Source organism: Odontesthes bonariensis, chromosome 4 (genome assembly GCF_027942865.1).
Source record: "Odontesthes bonariensis isolate fOdoBon6 chromosome 4, fOdoBon6.hap1, whole genome shotgun sequence".
In the NCBI taxonomy this organism is placed as follows: Eukaryota; Metazoa; Chordata; class Actinopteri; order Atheriniformes; family Atherinopsidae; genus Odontesthes; species Odontesthes bonariensis.
Window position 1 is genome coordinate 20,570,473 of NC_134509.1, and position 27,378 is coordinate 20,597,850.

Here is a 27,378-nt window from a genome sequence, read left to right on the forward strand (position 1 = left end):
GATCGATGCTTGCTGTCAGAACAGCGCTCGTGCACCTTCGTGCTCGTGCGCGTTCATGTACTCTAGAGGCGTGCCTTCGGGGGGAAAGTGAAGAAAAGGGTTGGGACTTTTTACCTGTGTATTTTCAAAAATGCAGCTTCGCTGGACTCAAAATCCAGGATCTCCTACCCTACCTTTAAGCACCAAACGCACACAGAACACTGTGGGTGATGAGGCCAGTTGAGTTAACCAATCAGATTAGACTGGGCGGGGTCTTCGTCCTGAATCGCTTCTGTTTTTATCAGAAAACTCATGAATATGAGAGAGCAAACAGCGCTCTTCTTACTGATGTACTCTTTCATTTTTTTTACAGGTTCCCTTTCACAAACAGTGCAGAGAAAACGATGTCTGTATCGCTAAACTCGAAGTGGATTTCAGCTTCCTGTAAGTATCTCTGACAAACAGAGCGGCAGCATTTTTACTGAAATCGTATATCTGACTGAACATAACAGGTATTCTAACTCTTTTAGGTCTTCAACATTGTTGGTGAAAGAAAACAACTACTTCAACATTTCTATAAGTCTGTCTAATCATGGCGACGACTCGTATAACACCAGCCTGACTATCCACTATCCTCCGGGCCTCTCCTTTTCGAGGATGATTTTAACAGAGGTGACATGATTTAAACCTGCTTTATAATGTCAAAGCATTATTATACTGCAGAAACACACCAAAATTTACCCATTAAAGTCGATTTACAGATCTTTTACAGAAAAGATACAGAACTTATTAATATTTATACTTTAAACAGGCTCCTTTAAGGTGAATTAAAACGTTATATGATTACTTGGTCACAACTTGTCTCTCTGATCTTCACTTTTTGGATCTATCCTGTCAGAGTATTGCACAGGCAGTGATATAAATGTTGCTGATCTAGACACTTAATGACTTCATGAGTAAATTAACCACCTCTGTCAGCATCTCTAAGGTCCTGCTCCTGAACTACTACATCACACATAGAATAACCACACATCAGATGTGTATGGACTACAGAACAGAATGGATTAAAGAGTCATTTCCAGGTTGAGTCAACAACATACCACCTATTAGTTGTTCGACACCAATAAACCCACATTGGCTGATAACAGCCATAGCAGACTCGGGTAGCTCTGAGGAATGTGTATTGATTTAACTGGTGTATGAGAAGCAGTGCAAACTCAAACAAGTGAACCAATCAACAAATTCTTAAAATCTGAGTTCATACTCCCAGATGGGTGGAGTTTGCCTACATGTAGAGGCAGCTTTTTTTTATGCTTTGCTGATGGGGATTGTGGGAATTGTGCTAAAAGCAACAAAGTGCATGTTGTGAATATTACATATCAGACGTCACCCTTCTGAAATCACCAAAGTTACTAAACTTAAATAGATCTCAGGTGCATTTATATTGTAGTTTGATAACGTACGGTATCTCCCCCATACTTGTTGCTATGTTTCTGTATTTTCGATGCCAACGGAACAGACTTTTTTTCCCCGTTTGAAACCCACACAGGATGTGAAAGCTGTCAGTTTTCACAGCAGAGACGCAAATTCTCGTCACTTGGCTGAGAAATGTAATTTGATCTTGCATGTGTCATATCAGAGTCAACTATCAACCTTTTCCAACAGGCCTCGAGACCAACGCTCCACAGCTGCAAAGATCTTGACGGAGTACTCGACAAGACTATGTGCGACATCAGCCCTCCGGTGTTTCGCAGCCAAATTACTGTGAGTCATACCACACCCAGACGCCTTCCTGACAGACAGAGCTGAGGGTTCACGAATGGAGGAATTGTAGACATTTTCTTTGAGTTTGAATCAAATCTAACGCAGTCGTCTCTTCTTCCATGAAGGCAAAATTTAAAGCTTCTTTCCACGTCATGAAAGATTTTGCGTGGAATGACACGATGTCTATGACCATTGCTGCAAAAAGGTACATAAGAGGCATCTTAAACAAGCTAACATAGAATACAGCCAAACATTTGTCCCGTGTGTATTATCTGATCATCACAAAAGCTGTCTCTTGTTTCCTCAGTGACAGTTCAAACTCCAGCTCGAGTGGGATTGTTTCTGTGACCAAAAGTATTCCAGTACAATATGAAATCGGAATGGCATTAACAGTGTAAGTGGTAATATTCATTATTAAAAGTTCTTTGTAATCTACATCAGCTGTTCGATTACAATATTAGTTGTTCAGTTTTATTTAAACCAATAATTAGTGTTAGAACCCATATGTCAGTATAGATTCTCAGTCATCTCGGCCATGGAAATCCTAAGAGCTTGACAAAGGGCAGCTAGACTTCCTTTTCTTGGTTCTTCAAGATGTTTCACCTCTCATCTGAAAGTAGAGATGGGAATCGAGGAGTAGTTCAATTCCGTGGAATCATTAATCCGCCTGCCTAACGACCCCGTTCTGCTAACGTCTGACGCATTTGCCCTAAGACGTCACGTGCACGCTTCATATTTTGGTTCAGAATGTTTCCAAAATGGCGTCGAGGCAGAAACACTCCAAAGTTTGGTGATATTTCACCAAAAAGGACAATACTGGGGCCAGTTGCAACACGTGCAGAGCTGTGATCACATCAAAGGGGGGAAATACCTCCAACACGCTGAAACATTTGACCACCCTACACCTGTAGCTCCCCCTTTGATCGAGGCAGGGAAAAGTAAAATGACAGAGGCGAAAATAGATAAAATGTTGGTGAATACTTGAATTTAAAGTGTTACTGCAACCAAAACCATTTGTGCTATATAACTGGATGAGAATCGATAAGAGAATCGATAAGAGAATCGATAAGAGAATCGATAAGGAACCAAATCGATAAGCGATATCGATAATGGAACCAGAATTGCTAAATTCTTAACAATGTGAAAGGCTTCTTCAGTTCTTAGTTCAGTCCAGGTCCACTCGCCCTTATTCAAGCTTTTAGTTTAGCTGTACAACCCTACCACTTCCTACATTGTGTGATCCTTATCTATTCTTTCCAGGAAAGACGAAACTGTCACTTATCTGAACTTCACAACAGAGGATGCTGCACCCAAAAACATGGTTTCTATTTACAGAGTGAGTCACTTGTATATTTTGCCACCTTGTCACCTGGATGCAGAAATTGAATTGATTGATTTATGATGAATGTGCCGTCTCTCATCGCTTACAGATAGACAACACTGGTTTTAAGGATTTTCTTGTCAACGTGACCCTTTTCTTCCCAACTAAACTGGAACATAACTTTGAAATGACCAACTATCAAGTTCTTGTCCAGCCGGTAATTTAACGAGAGCCACGATGATTTTTACATAATCTGACACGGTGTCAAACTACAATCTCTGAATGCTTGCACATCTCTTTCTTTTTAAGAACGAAACGGAGTCATGCTCAGTTATTTCTGATGTGAACCCTGAGGTGAGTACATCAGATTAAAGCTAAAAATATTCTTCCTGAACACGTGATTAACTTACGAATACCTTGGTAACGCGAACTGTTTCTTTGTTGCAGCACTGTTCTCCAGAACATAGCTGCACAGCCATGAAGTGTGACAGTTTCAATCTGAAGAAATATTCAGCTATTGAGTTTAGTTTGGTTGGATCCGTACAGTTTAGAGACCTCAAACAGCAGGCAAAGGTACGTTCAGTCGCACCTGCAGGCAGAACACATCAAAAACATTAAATCTTTTTAACTGGCTTGCTCTTACTTTACAGAATATTGCCTTTCTTAAACGATATACTGGGGAGAGTTCAGTGGTTAAATTCAAGAGCTCTATACAAGTTGACTATGTCAAAGATCGATATGTGCTGACTTCTCATAACCAAGAGGTATGTTGTAGTTTGACCACAAAAAGTGCATTTCAAAGGTATAACTTTTGAAGCTTTGTCAGTGTATCTGATTTATCTCATTAATTATGCCTAGAAAACTGAGGTGTCCAAAGACAACAATCCCACAAAGAAATCGGTATGTGCAGTTTTTTTTTTTACTAACTGGAAGATAGAGAAGATCATCCAAAGGTTTATGCACAATTTAAACAACTTGTGTTTTTCTCTGGTAACAGACTGAAGCTCAGATGGAGTTAATAATCCTCCCAGATCAGCTGCTGATCATTTTAACTGGAGCTGGATTGGGATTCTTGCTCCTGATCATAATCACATTCATCTTGTTCAAGGTGAGATTTCCTGAAATTAAACACATACAATAAAAGTTGAAAATTTACTTCATCTTCACATCCAGAGCTGTAGGGCTGTAGCGATACACTAATCTCCCGATACGATACGCTACGATATGCTACGATACGATACACGGTATTCAGCCAACAATTTGATACGATTCGACACTCTACGATACACTTATATAATTTTCTGAAAGAAAAGGGACAGTGTGATTTGACATGAATCGTCGCTGATTGGACTGGTGGTCCGTCCTTTGACCCGGAAGGACAACACCGCCAGACAAACAGTATCTATAAAATTGCTCAGCCCTACAGAGTTGTGACCTCAGAGTCTCTTACTGAATGACTGTAAGACATTGAAATGGTCGTTTTGGTTGTTAAGTCTAATGATTTTTCTCATGTCTGTCACAAGTTGGGCTGCTTCAAGAGGAGGAAATTTGAGTATTATGATGAACAGGAGAATCAAGCCTCCCTTCAAGATGAAACCTCTTCTGAGTGCAGCCCGGATCCCACCAACGGTCTCCTCGCTCAGTCAGAAACAGACAAACCTGATCCCACCAACGGTCTCCTCGCTCAGTCAGAAACAGACAAACCTGATCAAGCTCCAGAGAAAAATATCCTGCTTAATGGTGAAGAGGTCTGAATTTATAACCTTAACTTCAGTGTGACACGAGCCAACAATGTTCCATCAACAGACGCAGGTCACGAGTGTTTGTTCTTTTGTCAGCGAGCTGTATATAAGTGTGTGTATGTATAATATATTTGTTTATGGCACTTTGCAGTTTGTCCGTTAGATTTGAGCTCTCAAAACCCTTGATGTCTGTGCGTCTTCCCATCTCTTTTGAAGGTGTGTGTGAGAGGCAGCGAAGTGGCTGTATTTTTAATATATTTGTTTACATACAGGTATGTTAGTTCCCTTTTATTTTGTTTAATTGTAATGTTTAGCTTTGTATTATTTGTCTTGATATATTATTCATATTGTGTATGTTCATACAGCTGTTTCTGAAAAATGTATAAAATTGCCTCTAATGGTTGGGGAGATAACAAAGCATGATTTTGTATCGTGATCAGAGTGATGAATATGATTTGTCTGATTGATTTGTTGAATGAAATCTAGTCAGGAGGTGTGTGAGAGGCGGCGAAGTGGCTGTATTTTTAATATATTTGTTTACATACAGAATAAAGCCCCCTCCTTCTGATGGCATGCAGAGGTTGTCCTCGTTTCCTTTAACTTCAACACAATGCAGAGGAACACTTTTAGCCAGAGTCACTCCGGCTACATGAGCACCTCTATAAAAGCAGGAGTTTTGGAGCATTCAGGTGTGTGTTAACACGATGCCAAGGAGGAAAGACATCAGCAGTGATCTTAGAGAAGCAGTTGTTGCTGCCCATCAATCTGGGAAGGGTTATAAGGCCATTTCCAAACTATTTGGAGTCCATCATTCTACAGAGAGAAAGATTATTCACAAGTGGAAAACATTCAGGACAGCTGTCAATCTTCCCAGGAGTGGACGTCCCAGCAAGGTCACCCCAAGGTCAAAAACCCAAGAGCTACATCTCAGACTCTACAGGCCTCAGTTAGCATGTTAAAGGTTAAAGTTCATGACAGCACAGTTAGAAAAAGACTGAACAAGTATGGCTTGTTTGGAAGGGCTGCAGGAGAAAGCCTCTTCTCTCTAAAAAGAACATGGCAGCACAGCTTAGGTTTGCAAAGCTGCATCTGAACAAACCACAAGACTTCTGGAACAATGTCCTTTGGACAGACCAGACCAAAGTGGAGATGTTTGCTCATAATGCACAGCAGCACGTTTGGAGGAAACCAAACACAGCATATCAGCACAAAAACCTCATACCAGCTGTCAAGCACGGTGGTGGAGGGCTGATGATCTGGGCTTGTTCTGCAGCCACAGGACCTGGGCACCTTGCAGTCATTGAGTCCACCATGAACTCCTCTGGATACCAAAGTGTTCTAGAGTCAGATGTGAGGCCGTCTGTCCGACAGCTAAAGCTGGGCTGAAACTGGCTCATCAACAGGACAAAGATCCCAAACACAGCAGCAGATCTACAACAGAATGTGTGAAGAAGAAAAGAATCAAGGTGTTGCAATGGTCCAGTCAAAGTCCAGACCTCAGCCTGACTGAGATGCTGTGGTGGGACCTTCAGAGAGCTGTGCAGAAACCAATGCTGCAAACCTCAATGAGCTGAAGCAGCGCTGGAAAGAAGAGTGGGCCAAGATTCCTCCACAACCATGAGAGAGACTGATAACATCACACAGGAAACCATTACTTCAGCTCACTGCTGCTGAAGCTGCTGCTACAAGCTGCTGGATCAGGGGTTCACTTAGCTTTTCACACACTGCTTCTGTATTTTCTCTAAGTTTTTGTTCAATATCTAATGACACAGTGTAAACCCTAAAATTAAGACCCGGTTGGGACCACATGATTTCTTAATATTTCTGCGTTATTTTCCTTATCTTTGAGAATAAATGTCTAATTCTAACATAGTGAAAATACAACTCCTATATACAAAAGTGAAGAGTTGCTGCGCGGTGTCACTGGGGCAGTGCCGCCCTCTAGTGGTGAACACTGGCAAAGACACGTCACCCAGTCTGTTACAGTATCATATCAGAAGCACTAGATGGAGCCAGAGGGATCAGATTTTTTTTCACATACTCTCTCATTTAGCAGCAGCTTCAGCAAACATAAGAAGCCGTTTTACCGACAGTGAGGTTGTGTGGTTGGTGCCGTTTGTCCGAGGTGAAAAAATATGATCATTACAAATAAATCCAAGCTGAATGAAACTTGGACCATGAGCAAAGGAGAAGCTCATTAAAAATTGGGGAAGGATCACTTTTATTAAATGTTAATGTGTCTCTACTCTCAGAGGGATTACATCCCAAGTTATGGATATAATGAGGAGGGTGGCCTAACATGGAGGTAATTAGCTTCTGTTTGATCCAGATTCAGATTCAGATCCATGGCCATGGTGCTTTGTATGAAATATAGTAAGCTGATAATATAAAAGACTAATTTCCCTGGCATTTAAAACGTTCTCCCTTCATTTCATGTTCCAAAATCAACTGTAGACAACTTCTGAGTTCAGGCCATGCAGGCACAGTGCCCACAGACTGACCAGTTGAGAACAACTGTACACAGCAAACACTATAATAATAATTTTTAGTTGAAAACCAAGTGTCCCAGAGGGTTTAAGCTCCGTAGACTTCCACCGCCAAACACAGTCCAGACAGGCTTTTATTAAGGTGAACGATATTTACAGCAATTCTGCACAGAGTTTTTGCCTAATAAAGAACTAATGCAAGAGGAAAAGATATAAAAAGAATGAAGAAAACACGGCGACGACACGAGAGGACACGGAGCTCTTCGTTAATCCACCGGCACCGGCAGGTCCGGGTAGTTGTTGGACTCTGGATGGTACTGGCCTGTTTCAGGCTGGTCCCCGTTCTGATCAGCATACTCTACTGAACCCTGCAGACACACAAAGCACAAACGGTTAAACAAATGAATCCGCCAAATAAAACACAAATGTTGTTATATACACTAGCTTCCCGACGAGCTGTCAAACCAAACCAGAAGATCTGTTATCAGGAAGACACACTGATGAAATAATCCACCACTTTCAGACCATGATGTCACAACATCCTCAGTTTATCACTTCAAATTCCTCAGTCTAGCTGGCTTGAGCTCCATGTATGGACACGCAGTGCCGTCACCAGGCTGTGATCGAGGCTCACAGGGAGACAGCGGGCTGGCTGAGATGGGCTTGGAGGTCATTTGACTGGACCGCTGCGCTGATCGGAGCGGCCGATAGGCAGAGGAAGCCCCAGCCCAAAGGCCTTTGTTCACGTCTGGAAAATCTGACGGCGGTTTCCCCTCGAGTGTGGGGTTGGGACACGAGGAGTGACATGAAATACACCAGTTACAAAGCTGAGATCACTGTTTGACTCAATGGAAGAAAAATGTAAGCCTGTTCCGGATGTGCCGTTTAACATAACGTTTGGTTACGTTGGTTCATTTGACTGTGAAAAGTGTAGCGATATTATCAGAGAAATGTTTTCTGAGGAATAATGATGATTTAATTAGATTTAAATCATGATATAGCAGCGAGTGAAACTGTTTCAAATGCTTGTGTTGTGTTGGCATTAGACATATATGAACAGATTTTAGTGCAAACATCATGGTTACACAAAGTGGGGATACATGGCACTGAAAGGATCGGATTATTGGCTAAATTACAATAAGACTGAGTTGCTCCTTATTTGAGCAAGGGTAATTATCCTTGGATATATGGCGGTGAATGAATGGAATCATTGGCACAAAGCATGTCATACCCCGGTATGATAGGTGGCGCTGTACCCATTTCAACTATTGCTAATAGAGCCACTTCCTGTTGACCTCTTCACCACCAACAACAACAACAAACTCAGGCATTGGAGAAAGATGGAGAACGAAGAGCAAGATGAAGCTACGTCCCTCTACATTTAGTTTGTGATGAGCTGCTTGTTGCACAAACGAGATGCACAACGGAGCATTCTCCATCATGTTGTTTGTTTCTTTCCCACGGCGACAACAGTAATATCGTCTCCTTTGACTTCCGGTTCACGACCCCGGGAAAAAATCTGGAGCATGCGCAGAACGCAAAGTCCAATTCACCACGTGCTTCACCGTCTACAAGCAGGTTTAGTTTGACTTTCAACCGAGTTATCTCGGGGTCTTAATCCGATCCGATCCAATTTCTTGTCAGATTAAGGTGTATACATGAACTTAATGACTGAGTCTTATTGTAATTTAGCCAATAATCCGATCCTTTCAGTGCCATGTAACCCCACTGAGTGCTCTGTGTTAATAAAGTTACACACAAGACAACTGGATGTGCTCAGAAACACAAGCAGGTACTGAGCAGATTTACCAAACTAATGCAGAACAGGATCTTTAGCTTCCCGACTGTCATCGTGCATGTTCATGAGTCACCGTCATCTCTGCAAACCTCCAAGAGTTCGACCAATGAGACGACAGTACAGCCTGATCCTCTCTGGCTAAAGAACTTTCTCCATCCCTTACAGAAAGCTCTGTTTTTGTGATTTTCTTACAATTGTAAACTGAAACTGTTCTCACCTTGAACTCTGCTCACCCTGATTTTAGCAAATCTGACGTCCTTGTTTGTGCTGTCCGCTTTAAGTCAAGTGTTTTTAAATTTTATTTTATAGGTACGTTTCTGTTATAAGACTGCAGGATCTCACAGCTGGGACAGGCTGCAACCTTGAATTGTATTTAGCGAGCAGATCAAATTAGCATCTTAGCTCCCACTGAAAACACGAGCAACTGTTGTCTGAAGCAGTTATTTAGTCCCTGGGGCTACATCGGGTACATTTGATCAAAAAGTGTCCAGAGACCCTTTAAATGTTTAATTTTTACTTCATATTCTTTCATATCTTTTTTTTTAGGAACGTAAAGGGAAACATGTAGGTATTTTCTTCTAAATAAATGTTTTATATGTGTTCAGGATACAGGGCTCTCAAGTCTCACGCAATGAGCGTGAGACACACGCATTTCAACAAGTTCACACGCTCACACGCCACACATGCCATTTCTCACGCTGAGAAATGATCAACTTCGTCGCACAGAAATTATAATGGCCGATACTATAAATGAGTCAATGGCAGGTGCGCTCATACAGCTCAGAAGCTGTCTTGATTTAGCAACCCATCGGAAAATCACAAAATAGAATTTCTCAGGCAATCACAAAACAGAATTTCTTGTTGCTGGGTGAGGTCTGAAATAGCTTTAAGCTGCAAGCACGCGTCCCATGAATGCACAGCGGACATAACCTTTATGCTCTGAATGCGTGCAGAAGTTGTAGACGAGCTGGAGGTGGAAGAGAACCGTCAGGATCTTCAGCAGGTCATATCTTCATTTATTTGAATCTTTTATTAGTTACTATAGTTTTCCTACTCCTTGTAAAAGACCAATACCTGCCGATTAAAGTGTTCGTTGGAGTAGTAGACCTAAATATTCAGCACACACCCTTTGACATGAGCAACTTAATGAAAAATGAAAAATATGTAGGAGTGCAATTAGGCTTTCGTGGTTAATTTTTTTCAAAGGTGACTGGTATGAGCAGGTTCCCAATAAGGCTATCTACAATTGCCAAACTGGTATTAGTTCTGCCACACTGAAATGCTGATGCAGAGAGGGTTTTTTCCATGGTGGGGCTCAATAAAACCAAGACCAGGAACACTTTGTTTCTGAATGGAACTCTGTCATCCATCATGACTGTGAAAATGGCTGACATTGAGCCACAGTGCTTTAAATGGGAGCCCCCAATATCAGTCATCAAGCATCAAAATCTGCCACAAACACTTACAACACTCATAAAAAATTTTTGTTTGTTAAGACTTTGCATACCTAAAACTATTTATTTTAAAATATAGCAGAATTTAGTGTAAAAGTGAAGATTTGTGATTTTGGTATAAATAAAACAATTGTTCTTTAGCTAGTTTATGGCGATGGAATACTGCAAGGGATCAGCCCCCCCCCCCCCAAAAAAAAAAGAAAAAAGAAAGAAACCACCCCCCTGCGCACCCGGCCCCTGCCCCGCCTGAATCTCACTCCAAGCAAACTTGAAAACTTGAGAGCCCTGCAGGATATGATATATGTAGCATGAACAGTTCTGATGTTGAAGGCAGTGAAACAGGTGAAGATGCAAGAGGTTTGCATGCAGATAATTACTCACATAGTCATGATGGTCGACAGCACCTGCAGGAAAAAGCATCACCAGTTAAACGTGCACAGGCAGGATGTGCACCTGCCTGCTCACCGACTGATCTCATTAGTCACTTGGCATTTGTGATGATGCCCATGCTGACACACACGTGCATCCTCCTCTGCAGAGGCCTTTGTTTCACCCGCTAAATCCTGTCTCTGTCATCTGAATCAACATTTACAACGAGCCTTCATTCTTTCAGACACTTCTCTCAACAACTCCTATTTATTTTGCCAGCGATGTTACAGGAAACATTAGGACTCTGATGGACTGCTTGATAAAGACGTTCAGGGTCAGGCTGCTGTTGTAATAACAGGAAGTTCCGGACAGAGGCCACGGGAAATGGTCACGGTTGTAAGTTGGCACTACGAGTTTATGTCCGGGAAATTATATTCAGTCAGATTCAACATGGCTCCAACACCATCAGAATGACTTACATTTTCATCTGATATGAATCAATCAATTTGATATGACTATGAAGATTAAATGGCAGCTCACACTTTATTATCTATACATTCGGTAGGTTTTAAGCAGCATCAACGTCTATTATGAGTTCTATTTCAAACCTGTCAGTCCAGGATTGAACCGTTTCATTTCCACAAATTTATCAGGAAAATATCTGTCTCTAGCTGTTAAAGTTTCCTCTGTTTTGACATTTGATAACTTTGCAATTGGTGCATTTTCACTGAGATTAGTTTGTTGTTGCGGCTTCCCGATGACAGCAGTAAAACCAGAACAGTTAGCTGAAAGATGCACAAACTCCCCACAGAACTGAGTGAATTCGCTATAGATCACTTCAGCAGTTAGAATATCATCGAGTGCAGCTTTGAAGATGTTTTAAAGATGTTGGACTCACCGTGTGGAACGTTTTGGAGCTCGCTGTAAACGGTGTCCGTGCCTTTTTTCAGAGGAGCTGTTGGTTCAAAAGTCAAACAAACACGCTGAACATCAAAAGACAAACTTCAGTAGATACTGTCTGATATATCATCAACAGATTCCTAAAAATAAGCAGGTTTTTTTCACACTAACTGCCATCTTTGGCCCGATGGGACGAAGGAGCCAGTATCACAACCAGCCTGCTAATTAGCTCAACCCTTCCTGTTTATAAGGTCTGCAACGGTGCTGGAAATCCCAGCAGTTATTCCTACAGTTACATCAACCTGCAGATATATTAATTAAGGGTAATTATGCCCCTCCCAGGAAGTGCTGGCCTGTCTTATCAAATTGAAAGGAATGTGGGTGAGGCAGTGCAAAATATTTTGAATGAGGAGGTTTGGATAATGAGCAGAATGGTTAAAAGGCAAAATGTTGGAAAAGTAACAGAAAGTCTAACCTCTGGCAGGATCTGCTGAGCGGGGATGCACCACCTCCGTGTACTCCACATCGGGCTCGTTGGACACTGTGCTCTCCTCATCGTTGTCTGCAACAACAGAGCTGTGTTTAACACACTGAACACTGCGCTTTACCTCAAATTATCTGACTGAAGATGCTGCTGCTTGCTGGTCTTTTACAGAGCTTTCAGCCTGTTTCAGACTGTGTTCCAACAGAGCTTTTCCTTTATTTCAGCAGGAAATAAAAGTAGATTGAGATTTAAGATATTTTCTAAGACAGGCAGGAGCTCAGGAGTACACTGAACACAAAGTAATACATACATATAGATAGAAAAAAAGGAATTATAAGACATCAGTTCAACACATTTTCATGTTTCAGTATGGTGCTATAGAGGCCATGCACTGCTAACAAGATGCTGCTCAGAGAGCACACACTTCTGGGCCTGATCTTGGCTACTTTTGGGCATTTTTGTCTCTTTTACAGTGCTGATGAGTGTTCTTTTCCACAAAGTTGGCTTTAACTTGGGTTAGGACATGTATGAGAGATTAATTTTAGGGGGGATTCATCATGAAAACGTGTCGAAGTTTAGGAAGTTGCACCCACTCTGAGTCAACGCCATCATATGCGAGACACATTTGAGCCAAACATTCTTCACCAGATGGGTTCAGGGGAAGGAATTCAATACATCATGTAAAAAATGTCAGAAATAACAGCATGAGCTACTTCACAGGAAGGATCACTTAAGATCAGCAGCATGATAGTGCGATGAACAACTCTGTGGCTGTTCAGCTATGAGAAGTGTGAGGTCTGGAAATCAACTCCCAGCCAACATTTTTAAAATGTTCTTATTCTAATCCTGGGAAATTGATGAACTTTCTATATGAGGAGACAAAAATGGGAACAGACAGGCAGAGGGAAAGAAAGGCACAAGTGTTGGGTTTTGTTTTTAAATCTAGAAAACAGGGTAAAAAGAGTAGGAAGGGCAGAAGATGGCTGCAAACCTAAGCTGCTGACAGCTGTTTAGAATAAACAAACCTCAGTGAGAGAGTGTTGAACATCCAGTTTGAAAAAGATTGAAAATTATATCAAAGGTTTTTTTTTTTAAAAGGTTATCAATATTTTGATTTAGTTTAAAAAAGAAGAGATCATTTGGGTTTAAGTGAACAATAAAAACTGTTTTTCCAGACTTTATGTAGTTACTAGAGGATATATCAATATATATATACACACACACATATTTATTGATATATATCCGTTAACGCGTTAAATTTGACATATATATATATATATATATATATATATATGGAACGTGCGCACGTTAATCTTGTGTAAAAAGCAAATTTTGCGTGAAAAGGGTAAATTTCAGTTACCTTGCTTTAATTTTGAGAGCACTTTGGGCACTTTGGGTTGTCAAAATTAAAACAAATTAACCCGGAAACTGCACTACCGGAAATTTAATTTATCCATTAGCAGAAATTTAATTTTTCTGTTCCGTCACTAATTCGAATGCGACTGAACTCGAGACTCGTCAGACCAGGCAACGTTTTTCCAATCTTCTGTGGTCTCCTGCTGCTGCTGCCCATCTTCTTCAAGGTTCCACCTGCTGTGCGTTCAGAGATGGTTTTCTGCCCGTCTGGCACCAACAACCAGGCCACGTTCAAAGTAATTTAAATCCCCTGTTCTTCCCCATTCTGATGCTCGGCTGATGCGATTGGCTGATTAGATATTTGTGTTAACAGGTACTTAAACAGGTGTTCCTACCTAATAAAGTGGCTTGTGAGTGTATATATAAGTGTGGCTCACCTGATTCAGGTTTTCGTTCACTCCACACACTCACTGATGTTCCGTCCACCCTCACTGCAAAACACAGAAAGAAACACATCAGCTCATAAAGCTGCTGCCAACTAAACTAAATGCGTAAAATCATGGTTAGAATAAAGAGACACACCTCGATGAGAGACTGACAGTAAAATCATACGCACACTACATTTCCAGAAAAGTTGGTAAGTTTTCTAAAGAGAGAAAAAAACTTTAATCTTGTAATTTAATCTTTTATTTATTTTATCAGGCACAAGTACACTGACCAATTCAACTTTATTTAGAAAATAGAAAGAAAATGTTGAATCTGATGCAGCAGCACACTCAGTAAAAGCTGTTCCTGAGTCATGTTTCCCATCATGCTCCATCAGCTTCCCTTTAAAGACTCTTCTTAACGCTTTGGGAACTGAGGATGCTGATTGTTGCAGTTTTTCAGAGGAATCTGAATTTGAGTTTTCAGTAGGAGACAGATGTTGCTGGAAGTCCTGCAGAATGAGGTCTGGCATTGTCCTGCTGAAATAACCACGGACCTCCCGGGAAAAGACGTCACCTTGATGGCAGCATCTGCCTCTCCAGAACTCCAACATCCACCTCTGCATCAGTGGCACCTTCACACAGATGAAGCCATCCCTGCCATGGACCCTGATGCAGCCCCACACCATCACAGACGCTGGCTTTAAACCTTTCTGAGAACAGCCTGGATGCTCTTTCTCATCTTTGTAGAAGCAGACGTCAGTTTTTCCCAGAAGCAGCTGAAACGTGGACTCATCTGCCCACAGAACACGTGTCCACTGTCTTTCTGTCCATCTGAGATGAGCTGGTGTCCAGAGAACTGGGCCGTGTTTCTGCACAGAGCTGATATCTGGCTTCCTCCTTGTGTGGTACAGCTTCAGCTCACATTTCTGGATGTTGAGTGTTGAGTGGAAATGGTTCTCCGAGCTCCTCCTGAGCCCATGTGGCTGTATTGATCATGGTGGCGTGATGACGGTTTCTCATGCAGTGCTGCCTGAGGGCTCCCAGCTCATCCAGCAGTGCTTTCTGTCCTTTATGGAACTCATTGATGATTCTTTGACTGACTTTGTCACATATTAGTGATCCAGGACCCATCCTTGTTTGGAAAGACAAATAATTCAGTGGATGCTCCTTTTATACCCAATCCTGACACCCTCACCTGTCACCAGTTCACCTGCTGATTGTGGACTCTTTCATAAAGCTGTGACCTGTACATTTTATTCACTTATTTATCTTTTTTTCTCCCTCTTCTAGCTTTTGCTGCATTAAATTCGACATTTGTTCAGGTTTTTCTTTAACATACAAAGCAGTTGGTCAGTGAAGACACTCAGAATAATTTCTTTGTTCTTATATCTGATTAATAAAAAAATTTAATTTGAGAAAAGTTTCCAAATTTTCTGGAAATAAGGTTTGAGTTTTTTGAGGAAATTGCATAATATGCAGGTTTTTTTTTACTCCTTAATCTGTCCATCAACCACAAAGCAAAGACCCTTAATGGACCCAGTCACCATGGTTACCAATTAGTTTCCCTTGAATTCAGGACTTTTGCCTTGTTTCTTCCACAGATAACAAAGCTAATATGTGAAGCTTCAGAACACTACGACTTGTCTCGCCTCAGATGGTTTATTTTGGTGTTTCAGAGTTGGAAACACCTGAGATCGGGTACTTTGTGTGGTACAACCTCAGCTGAGGTTTGCAGCTGATCTGAACTAAACAATGACATCAGGGAGAAAGAAAGCTTCCCAAAGGTGCAACAACCACGTCTCCGCACACACCATTTAACTGGACTGTTCTTCAAAGAAACACAGTTACACATAAATCTGTGTACATTATGAATCTGAAAGCTCTATAGTGCACAGTGGGTTATGATCAGACTTCTGTAGCTACTGTGAACACACAGGGAAGCTTTGCTGTGGAACTGAACCATCACACTGTGCTTAAATTATATAATAACCTTCTCAGGAAGTAATGAGCAAACTCTGCACCTCTTCCAGACAAAGTAAGGTGAAGTTAAGCTCAACACGTCTTGGTAGAAACCAAACGTAACAGACAGAAGGTGATGTGAGTCCTCTGATCCAACATGAATACGAGTAGGAACTAACCATGTAGATTCTTCTACTGTTAATGCAGCCCTCATTTCTTTATAATTCCCTTCCAAGCAGCCAGACTTTCTTCTAATCTTTTAAAGAGGTTTTGAACAATAGTTATGTAGGTTTTCTGAAGGTCTTTCAAAGTTTTTCTTTGGACGTTTTCTGCTTTTTCACTCATTTTTAGTTAAATTGTTACCTGAGCATTTTCAGAGGAACTTAACTCTGAGCTATGAATCATTCAGGCATTAAAAAGGCTCCTAACTCAAGGGATGAACCAGTGTTGAGTCCACACATAACAACAACTTAGCAAAGAAGCCATTTTAAATTGGATCTTTAGGCACTTTGTTCCCAGCAGCCTGTCACAGAGACACATAATTTTTTCCTATTTCTTTAGTTGCATCTATGAAAAACAGCAAAGATAACACAGTTTAACAGACAGAAAATAGGATTTCTGCAGCAACAAGGTGATTCCCAAAGAGCTGTTAGCTGAAAACTTGGCATATCTCAGCATGGTGTGCAGTGTGTCCTTAAAACATTTGAGGAAAATGGACAAGTGGAGGACAAAAGAAGAAGTGTCAGGCCTAAAGAACTATCTACAGCAGATGAACAGGATCTGAAAGTGATGTCCTTAAGAAAGAGGAAAAAATCCAGCAAAGACCTGACACAGGAGCTGAGAGATGCATCTGGACCTTCAGCTGATCCATCTGCTGTTGGCCCAAGCCTCATCAGAAATGGGCTCCATGGAAGGGTGGCTGTCAAGAAGCCGTTCTTAAGGAAGGGAAACAGGGAGAAAAGGCTGAGCTGTGCCAAAGGACACAAGAAGTGGGCTGAAAATCAGTGGCAACAGGTCTGATGGAGGGATGAATCCTCCCCAGAGCCCGGAGCTCAACATTATTGAAGCAGTGTGGGATCATGTTGGCAGAGAACGGAACAAAAGGCAGCCGACATCCAAAGAAGAGCTTTGGGATGTCCTTCAAGAAGCCTGGAGAACTATTTCTGAAGACTACTTAAAGAAAGGACAGAAAGCTCATCGGAGAGGGTTCAGGCTGTGTTGGAGGATAAAGAAGTTGTCTCATCATCAAGACTTGTAGACAACTGGAAAACATGTCTATTAAACTTGTATCTCGCTTTCTCACTTTTCCACCTCCTTAAAGGCTTTTTGGGCCAAATCATCAGTGAGAAATCGTACATATCAACTTTGAATATTAAAGTAGTGGCGCTCATATTGAGAGGATATTGTTGTTGGGTTTTTTTCACTTTGGATCAACAGAGTTAATCGACATATTATCATAAGATTGAATCCTACATGACCAAAAATCTGGTTTGCTGTATTTTCCATCAAGATTTCTGGGTCACATCCCCTCATCTCCTGGGAGGCTTTATGTTCTAGGAACAAAACCAGTTACAAAGAAGCAGATTTCAGATCCTCATGTGCTGCACACAGAAATTCTCTGCCGCCTCGTGCACAATAGGTCGTTAATTCTGCAACGGGTGCACAGTAATGTCTGGCAAAAACAACTTCCCAGTTGGTAATGTAATCTCACACACAGCCCAACCAAGGCTGTTGTGATTAATTTCCTCCACCTGCTGCATGCATTCAAACTGGCCTGGCCTGAAGCAAAATAAATCCCACCCTGCGCAGTACCGTCGTGTCACCCCCCTCCCCCACTGCGGCGCGCTACATGCCAACATAGGAAGTCTCTTGCAGACTCCATTGTTTCAACTTTTCAAGGAAGTCTCTGCTGTGTGTTCAGTTTCCAGGATATCAATGGACTTCATGTAGTGTGGGCATTCTTGTCTTGGATTTGAACAGAGGATGGGTGCTTAATCCAGCATGTAACATGTTTCAGTTTCAGGTAAAGAGCAAAAGAATGCTACTGACACACCTATAAATAAAACCAAACATCTTTATTCTACAAGTCTCTCTTTCAATGAGTCCAGGGATCAACCAAAGTATATACACACATTTCCTCTAATGGTAACAAAAAGTATATACAAATCAACATCACCAGGCCTACTTTAAAACATGCACATTAGATAAACAAGGCAGTACAGCAATCAAAAGGGACATGCAGTCACACAGAAGCCAGACAAAGTCACGTTGGGATCAAATCAAATGACTGTAGGAGGAGGGGAGAGGGAGCAGTGGGTCCTGGTGATGAAAGAAAAAACAGCAATAAAGATAAAAACGAGCAGTGTTGGTGAAGAAAGTGTCCGAATCCTGCAACACTCAGCATCACAAACGGGTTTACAGTCTCTTGCGTGTGTGTCCAAAAGTCTTTAAGAGCTTCCTTTTGATAAAAAATGACCGTCCCTCCCACTGAGTGCTGGCTCTACACTGTTGCTGGAATACTGTAGCTGCTCCTGTTGCTGATGTCAGCAGGTAGCGACGCCATGCTACCCCGAGTCCCATTGGTCACTCTCCCCTCCTTGCCATCATAGAACGACACTGCGTCTGGAAGAAGATGATAATGGCCGCTCTAAGCAAGTTGCAGTGGTTGACCATTGGTACCATGAGCCACAAGTTAAAGGGATAGTTCGCCTCTTTTGACATGAAGCTGTATGACATCCCATACTAGCAATATCATTTATGAACATTTTCTTACCCCCTGCTGCGTCCTGTGAGCCGAGTTCCAGCCTCGTTTTGGCGTTGACGAAGGTAGTCCGGCTAGTTGGCTGGGGTCACAAAAATAAAGCGTTTTGCTTCTCAAAACAATATGCGTTCAAAAGAGTAATACAATTGCATCACAAAATCGTTCTCCAGGAAAAAGTCAGACCTCACAATCGCTTGGCGCTATTTTCTCTCCCTTCGTATCACTGCGTCCTGTGTAGACCGAGCAGACCGAAGTGCAGACCGAGCAGTAAACACCTTGAAACAGGTGCTGCTGTCGGCAGGCGGCAGCACGCAGTGATACGAAGGGAGAGAAAATAGCGCCAAGTGATTGTGAGGTCTGACTTTTTCCTGGATAACGATTTTGTGATGGAAATGTATTACTCTTTTGAACGCATATTATTTTGAGAAGCAAAACGCTTTATTTTTTAAACCCCAGCCAACTCGGCTCACAGGACAGAGCAGGGGGTAAGAAAATGTTCATAAATGATATTTTTTTAGTATGGGATGTCATACAGCTTCATGTCAAAAGAGGCAAACTATCCCTTTAACTTTACGTCCTGCGGCTACTATATTCTAACAGCGTCCTACTCCTTCTGCCTCTGCAACACATGCTTTGACATAAAATACATGCAAACAAAAAAAATGTCAGAGAGACAAACACAATGCGATGCAACATACACACTGTGCATGCACATGAACATTATATCTACAACTGGAAGGTGTCGTGAACAGAGGAATGCTGTTCAGCTTAACGTGGCCTCGGCATGCTTTTCACAACACGGACCGTTATGAGAATAGACACCGGTGCTGGAACAAGACACATGTTATGAGTGCTGAGGCAGCGGGGGTGATCATTAGATGATAGACGCTAATGAGGCCTGTTAGTGACACACAGCAGAACAGTAAAACCAGACTACCTGGGGCTGCGTTATAAACCTCTGTGTCGTGGGTTAGAGTCACTGTTAATGAGTCATCTGATTTAGGGCTCGAAGGCTTTCTGAGAAATGGTGAAAATAAAGTCAGCTCAGGCAACAGTGACGTCATCCAGAACAGCAAAAACCTCTAAAAGAATTCAGATGAACACAGAAGCAGCTATGGAGCTATACAGGTGGTTTTGCATGTTTGCATCAAAACTCTACTAGTGGTCAAATACTCACAGGGTAGCTTTAAAGCTTTTAATTTATGTCTCATGTGCCATGTTTTCCTCCCATTTATTCTCTTTTTGTGTTAATAACAGACAGTATTTAGTGTATTTTGCAACTCCAGAGAAAGATCCATGGCTCGAATGGTTTCTTGCATCTCAGATTTCTTCTGACGACCCTCTTTGCCTTGTGATTGTGTTTAGCTGAGGGTTTTGAACTCCTTCAACTCTATTGAAGGAGCAATGTGCGTAATTTAATGACATTGAGTATCAAGCTAAAAAATCCATCATGTCAAACCCTTCCCTTTCAAGTTTTCGATGGTCTAAGAGGCCCATTCTGGAGCTCTAATTTGGAGTATATCCCTGTATAGTGTGCTCAGAAGTTTTTGCCTTTGGTGATAAATTCAGTGATCCTACTTTTCATCATATTTCCTGGATTTCTTACCTACAATGATTTCACACCCTACTCACAATTCAGTGCCAGTTATCTACCATTTTGGGTCGGATTATTAGCACACAAGATACTTTTGTCAAGTATATTCTAGCTCCAGTTTCATTATAGGCCTCATAAGTTCCTGAAACAATATTGGTAGGCTGCCAATGTCTGCACATTGCTTCTCAGTAGTGGCATTTTTATGTGTGTCTGTGAAGGAGCCTGCTGTGGCTGACAGTGTCCAACTTTCATTGGCTTCACTTGGCTGACAAGCTAGCAGGTGAGCCAACAGATTTATTATACAGGAGCTTTGTATAACATCATTATCTTTGTTGTGTAAAATACTAAATTGTTCAAGACATTGCTGCTCAGATTATTTGGTGTCATGATTTTGCTCTTGGGGTGGTTTTGCTTGCTGGTTAGCAAACAAAACATTAGCAGCTGAGAGACTAGCAGGGAATACATTAGATAAGCTGATTCTAGATCGTCCTCTGCTAGATCACAGGGAAAACGGTGAGTTTATGGTCTAATGCACTTAAAACCTATTTTTTTCCATTTGAATGGGGTGCATATGTTTATAGTTCTCCCTAAAGCAGAACTAATTCAAGTCCCAAATACTTAATCTGGTTTTATTAATCTGACCTTCATAAATTCAGTTTAGTTTAGACTATTTTAAGATTAAAGCTGCCGTCGGCAACTTTTTTTTAGTCATATTAGCTTGAACTGTCATGGGATTCTGGAAGTAGAATATTAAATAGGCTGTTTAGGAAAAATCCCGAATTCTGTAGCTCCCTCTAAAGCCTGTAATCATGCTTGCAAAAATCGAGCGCTCCCGGCTGTTTTTAACCAATCAAGTTAGGTTTATTATTTATCTATTATCTGAGCAGAACAGTCACCAACCATGCTGAGCGTGAGTCTGCCCCCAGCTTGTGTGTGCGCACACTGGTGTGAACTCACGTGCACAACCTCGTCCACAGAGGGGGAGGGACCTGAAAGTTGTATCAGTTCGAATTTTCCGACTTTAGACTCGGAATTTTGAAAACCTGCCGACGGCAGCTTTAAGATTAAGATCAGATTTATTGGTCATGCATACATGCATACACACGAAATTTGTCCTCCGCTTTTAACCCATCCAGGTTGCACACATCCACATGTAGGGCTGTAGCGATACACTAATCTCACGATTCCGTACACGATATTCAGCCAATGATTCGATACGATCCGATAAACTTAAATCATTTTCTGGGGAAAAAAAGGGACTGTGTCATTTGACACGAATCGTTGCTGTTTGGACCAGTGGTCCTTCCTTTGAACCGGAAGGACAAACGGAAACAAACGAACATGGCACAAACGTGAGAGCTATGCACTTTATATAACATTTTTATGAACTAATTTATCACTGTTTTGTATTATGTGACCCCCTGGTATTGTATTGTATTGTATTAATGTTCTGTGTTTCCACTAATTGTACCGTCTGACTTTTCAATAAAGTTTGCTTTGAATAAAACATTTTTTTTTTAAAAATCGATACTTTATCGGGGAACAAAATATCGATATATATCGCAGTATCGATAAAATTGCTCAGCCCTATCCACACGTATTCTGGTTTTATTTAGACGAGTGTTCGGATTCAAACCAACATACTTGATCGTTCATTTGATCGGTCACCTGAGTAAAAAGGGACGGCTGCAGCTCAGGAGGGTTTCGGTTTGATCGCCAGCTTCAATACCCAACATTTCGATGCTGAACTCACAACAAGTCCTCCAACTGCAGAAGTCACACGGGTTGTTTCTTCATACCCTTCAATACGACTCGTAACTGCAAATTGTAAAGTAAATACCCTACAAGCGGCAGGTGGGACATATGAGAGCTTCCACGTCAGAGCAGAAGTCATTTTTAAGCGCTTTTTTTTTAGGAGTCATAGTCTCCTCTTAAAGAGGAGGGAGGGAGGGTTGGTGGCAGAGTTCAGTCCAGTGTTTTCAACCTTTGGCTTTTGTGTGATATGAAACTGAGACCAACATATGTTTTGTCAAGAACACAACATTGTTGGAAGAACAATCATGGTTAAGCCACTTTTTTTCAAACCGATACGATACCTGGATCTGAGTACTTGCCGATACCGAGTACCGATGCCGATACTTCTACCACAAAATAAATGCAATGAATTGGAAGACTGGTTTTGGTCTCACTAGCCTAACCACACTGTTCCTGATTAGCTCGACATCTCCCCTCGCCGCCAATCTAAAAAAATACAACAAAAATGACAAGCCACCCTCTTCATGCAATAAATTTGTATCGGTTCATGGTATTGGTTCACTTTAACGAGTACGAGTACATTAGAATAGTATCGGCCCGATACCCGATACCAGTATCGGTGCATCCCTAGTTAAATCCATTCTTTCTACAAATCTACTGTAACTCTCAGCGTTTCACTCGTTTGCCTTGGTTACGTGTAAACGCAGCACATTACGATAACGTGTGGTCACTTCCTGGTTGCCTTGATGCAATAACACAATTTGGTTAGGGTTGGAAATCAAACCTATCTGGGTAGCACAACCTCATGGATGCAGTTGGCAGACGCTTTTATCCAAAGTGACTTACATATCCAAGGTAGGCAGGTAGCATTAAGGGGGTCTTGCCTAAGGACCTTGGTAGACTACTGGAGGTAGTTCAAACTCCGGTCACCCACATGAAGGAACTATCCAGTAATGTTTGCACACTGTTTGAACGTTATTATTGGCCTGTCACATGGGTACGTTTTGGGGAAAGGGACTTTCAATCCCAACCTTGCTTCCTAATGTTTCTAACTTGTACGTTGGTCTAAACAAAGGTTGCTGCTAAATTCATGTAATGCTTGTGTCCCAAATGTGTTTCCATCTGCACTTATATAAAATCACTGCACAAACCCATCTTCAAATCCCTGCAGTGAAATCAGGTTTATGCTGTTTTAACAATACAAACATGCAAAACAACCAGTATTGCTCCTTAAAGGCTATAAAAAACTGACACCGAACTCTCCCATAGGCCCTGAACCACCTGATAAACTACGAACACCATCAGCAGTTTCTACAATAGCTGTCACATTGAGGAGAAGCAAATAGTCAAGCCAACTCACACTGACAATTCAGCAGCAGTTTCTCTTTTACCTACAGTAAGAGAGGAGAAGTGAGGAGAGAGAGAAGTGCAGTATTTGGATGAAGAATGGGTTTTACTCATCAACATAAGAAGCCAGTGTTGCTGGAGGAGTGTAGGTCTTACTACCTCTCTTGGATTTGAAGTACAGCACACACCCCACCAACACCAGCACAGACACCACCAGCAGAATGACACCCCAGATCAGCGCCTTCTTCCACTGCGCCATGTGGACTGAAGGGAGACACGGAGGGGAAAGCATGTCAGTGTCAAAGGGAATATGAGCAGAATAAAGATGGCTAAAGGAACTGATCCAACATCAGCTCGACTGGGATCAACGGAACAGTCTGCAGGTCCTTTTCATTGATGCTAAAATAGCTCAACAGTGGTGCTTGGAAGTTTGTGAGCCCTTGTGACTGCTGACATCAGATTTTTGCACAACTCCTAAAACTACATAAAGAGGAAAAAGCAGGGCTCTCAAGTTTTCAAGTTTGCTTGGAGTGAGATTCGGGCGGGGCAGGGGCCGGGTGTGTGCGCGGGGAGGGTTTCTTTCATTTTTTTTGGGGGGGTGGGGGGGATCCCTTGCAGTATTCCATCGCCATAAACTAGCTAAAGAACAATTGTTTTATTTATACCAAAATCACAAATCTTCACTTTTACACTAAATTCTGCTATATTTTAAAATAAATTGTTTTAGGTATGCAAAGTCTTAACAAACAAAAACATTTTATGAGTGTTGTAAGTGTTTGTGGCAGATTTTGATGCTTGATGACTGATATTGGGGGCTCCCATTTAAAGCACTGTGGCTCAATGTCAGCCATTTTCACAGTCATGATGGATGACAGAGTTCCATTCAGAAACAAAGTGTTCCTGGTCTTGGTTTTATTGAGCCCCACCATGGAAAAAACCCTCTCTGCATCAGCATTTCAGTGTGGCAGAACTAATACCAGTTTGGCAATTGCAGATAGCCTTATTGGGAACCTGCTCATACCAGTCACCTTTGAAAAAAATTAACCACGGAAGCCTAATTACACTCCTACATATGTTTCATTTTTCATTAAGTTCCTCATGTCAAAGGGTGTGTGCTGAATATTTAGACCTACTACTCCAACGAACACTTTAATCGGCAGGTATTGGTCTTTTACAAGGAGTAGGAAAACTATAGTAACTAACAAAAGATTAAAATAAATGAAGATATGACCTGCTGAAGATCCTGACGGTTCTCTTCCACCTCCAGCTCGTCTACAACTTCTGCACGCATTCAGAGTATAAAGGTTATGTCCGCTGTGCATTCATGGAACGCGTGCTTGCAGCTGAAAGCTATTTCAGACCTCACCCAGCAACAAGAAATTCTGTTTTCTGATTGGCTGAGAAATTCTATTTTGTGATTTTCCGATGGGTTGCTAAATCAAGACAGCTGTACCAGAGCTATAGTTCTGAGCTGTACGAGCGCACCTGCCATTGACTCGTTTATAGTATCGGCCATTATAATTTCTGTGCGACGAAGTTGATAATTTCTCAGCGTGAGAAATGGCATGTGTGGCGTGTGAGCGTGTGAACTTGTTGAAATGCGTGTGTCTCACGCTCATTGCGTGAGACTTGAGAGCCCTGGGAAAAAGGAAGAATTAAACTATAATCAGGGGGCTGGTGAGAATAATAAGTAGCATATCTGTGACTGTTTTAGGCATCTGAGCCTCTCAGATTAGCAGTTAAATCCTGTCTTGGTCCATAATCTGGACTGATCTTTTATTTTTTACTTGCACGCATTAAGACATGTTTGCAGGAAGAATGGGACAAAATAACAGCTGAAATCACGTCTTTTGAGTGTTGTGAGAAGGAATGGAAACATTACAAAGTGATAAAAGAAGGTCTGAAATACAAAAATTGATGTATAATAACAGATTGAATTAAATTGACATGAAATATCCTGAGTCCATACCGTCTGCAATGAAGGAAAAGTAAATGTAAGCGTCATGAGCTGGGATTGTACTTTCAGGGCTCCCGTAGAAATCCTTTGATGCTTTAGGTCATATTGGGGTCTCACAAACTTTGAAGCACCACTTTGAGTTTGTTAAATGGATTCCTATTAAATCTGGTACAGACTCCTTGTAGGATGAGATGGCAGTCCCAGCACCTTTTGGTTTTAATGCGAGAACACACTGAATCAGGCCGGATATACCCAGTTTTGCTGTGTCAGAACAGAACTTTTGAGCTGTAATCGATCTCACCCTCTATGCTGATGAGTTTACTTCGGACTTTGTTGTTGGCACGGTTCTCAGCTTCGCAGAAGTACTTGCCGCTGTGCTCCTTAGACAACACAGACACCTCGTAGTCCTTGAAGTTCCTGTCAGAGGTTGTGGTACTGACTGGCTGTGCATCGCCTTCACGGTACCACCTAAAGGTGATGGGTGGTGTGCCGTTGACAGTGCATATGAGGTTCAGATTATTTCCCTCAGACAGATCCTGTTGGTTAGGGACGACGGACAGAACTGGCCGGCCCAGAGGCACTGAGGATGGAAATTAAGGTAAGATTAGTCAACCTGTAACATTAATGAGTCCTTAAACATGTTCCCTTATAAATGGGATTTTCTTTCTGGTGTGTCTGCGGAACAATAGGCTCCTTATAACATGGTTAGAGAAAAGGGCTCAAAAACTCAAGGAAAGAGTTCAACACACCTTTAAAATGTCCTTCTTTTAATTGCCATTTAAAATTTAAAATTGCCATTTAATTGCCACTAAAATCACTTGTTTAGGTTTAGGAGAAGTTGACCTGACAAATCACTGGAATGAGAACGGCCTTAAAATCTTTTTTTTTTTTTTCAACAAAGTGAGCTCTACTGGTGCTTGTAGGAAGGATTCATTACCACAGTTGTAAACCAGTCCAGATGTTTCCAAATGTTTTCTTGCTACTTGCTAAGCTAGCCTCTGTGGTTCCTGGCAATCGTTAATTATTTACTGAACACACACGCCCAGACCGGTGAGGTGAACCTCCCCTTGAAGTTCACCAGAAAGCATCTAAGAGACTCTAAACACCGTGACAACATCATCCCCCACAGTGGAGCATGACGGTGGCAGCATCATGCCGTGGGGATGTTTTTCATTGGCATGGCCTGGTGAACGGATCAGAACTGAATAAGTGATGGATGGTGCTAGATACAGTTTAAAGGGAAACCTGCTTCAGTTGCCTGGACCAGTGGTTCCCAACCTTTTTTGGCCTGAGTACCCCCTGAGCCTTCTTGTCACACCACGAGTACCCCCTCACACATACAACGCGTGCGATGATTCTCCAAAAGTAGAGCAACACAGTGGTTATTACATGAAAATCATTTTATTTAATATCCTTAATTGAACATACATTTTTAACCTCAGTTGAATTCAACATAAGAATAAAAATGTTTTTCTTGAAATATAAATAATTAACCAAAATAGTATAAACACTAAATCAAAATAATCTTCCTTTGTTATCTAACTTAAACAAGTAACATTTATCTTTTTTTTAAGAATACATGAAGATAACTCATTTCTCTCTCTTTTTAAGAATAAATTAACAGGCCTAACTCATGTAACATTCATCACAAAACTGGAGTCTCCTTCATAAACAGTCCTCCATAAAAGTGTGACGCCTTAATAAAAAATAAAAAATAAAAAAATAATAAAAAACTCCCCGTGCGCCGCGTACCCCTTGCAGTACCTCCGCGTACCACTAGGGGTACGCGTACCCCCGGCCTGGACAATTGAAACTGGTTCTGATTCAGGTTCACCTTTTAGAATAGACCCTAATTTTACTATTTTCAGTGTTAGCTTAGCGGTATGCTAAGATTAGTTTAATGGTCTTGGAATGGCCTAATCAA

General features: G+C 41.5%; 2 protein-coding genes across 6 annotated transcripts in view; one reads left to right on the top strand and one right to left on the bottom strand.

Annotated features, from left to right (window-relative positions):
• Window positions 1-5,379, top strand: part of LOC142378662 (integrin alpha-M) — a 29,884-nt gene extending 24,505 nt beyond the window's left edge. The window contains exons 19-31 of the mRNA XM_075463437.1: window positions 353-423; window positions 510-651; window positions 1,645-1,743; window positions 1,869-1,948; window positions 2,051-2,137; window positions 3,004-3,079; window positions 3,174-3,281; window positions 3,374-3,418; window positions 3,512-3,637; window positions 3,715-3,828; window positions 3,923-3,964; window positions 4,062-4,172; window positions 4,588-5,379. Coding sequence (XP_075319552.1) covers window positions 353-423; window positions 510-651; window positions 1,645-1,743; window positions 1,869-1,948; window positions 2,051-2,137; window positions 3,004-3,079; window positions 3,174-3,281; window positions 3,374-3,418; window positions 3,512-3,637; window positions 3,715-3,828; window positions 3,923-3,964; window positions 4,062-4,172; window positions 4,588-4,818 — 1,332 coding nt within the window. The 3' untranslated portion in view covers window positions 4,819-5,379. The remainder of the gene's footprint in view (window positions 1-352; window positions 424-509; window positions 652-1,644; window positions 1,744-1,868; window positions 1,949-2,050; window positions 2,138-3,003; window positions 3,080-3,173; window positions 3,282-3,373; window positions 3,419-3,511; window positions 3,638-3,714; window positions 3,829-3,922; window positions 3,965-4,061; window positions 4,173-4,587) is intronic.
• Window positions 5,380-7,408: 2,029 nt separating this feature from the next.
• The window catches only part of pecam1b (platelet and endothelial cell adhesion molecule 1b), a 29,265-nt gene continuing 9,295 nt past the window's right edge, over window positions 7,409-27,378 (bottom strand). The window contains exons 8-14 of one of the 5 annotated variants that reach the window (XM_075463424.1): window positions 25,756-26,034; window positions 23,657-23,761; window positions 14,091-14,144; window positions 12,289-12,375; window positions 11,812-11,868; window positions 10,926-10,948; window positions 7,409-7,660 (exon numbers count right to left, since the gene is read on the bottom strand). In XM_075463424.1, the coding sequence (XP_075319539.1) occupies window positions 7,559-7,660; window positions 10,926-10,948; window positions 11,812-11,868; window positions 12,289-12,375; window positions 14,091-14,144; window positions 23,657-23,761; window positions 25,756-26,034 (707 nt within the window). In that variant the 3' untranslated portion in view covers window positions 7,409-7,558. Of the gene's footprint in view, window positions 7,661-10,925; window positions 10,949-11,811; window positions 11,869-12,288; window positions 12,376-14,090; window positions 14,145-18,096; window positions 18,663-19,738; window positions 19,819-23,510; window positions 23,542-23,656; window positions 23,762-25,755; window positions 26,035-27,378 lie in introns of those variants that run through there. The other 4 variants (XM_075463425.1, XM_075463427.1, XM_075463429.1 and 1 more) reach the window with 4 other exon arrangements.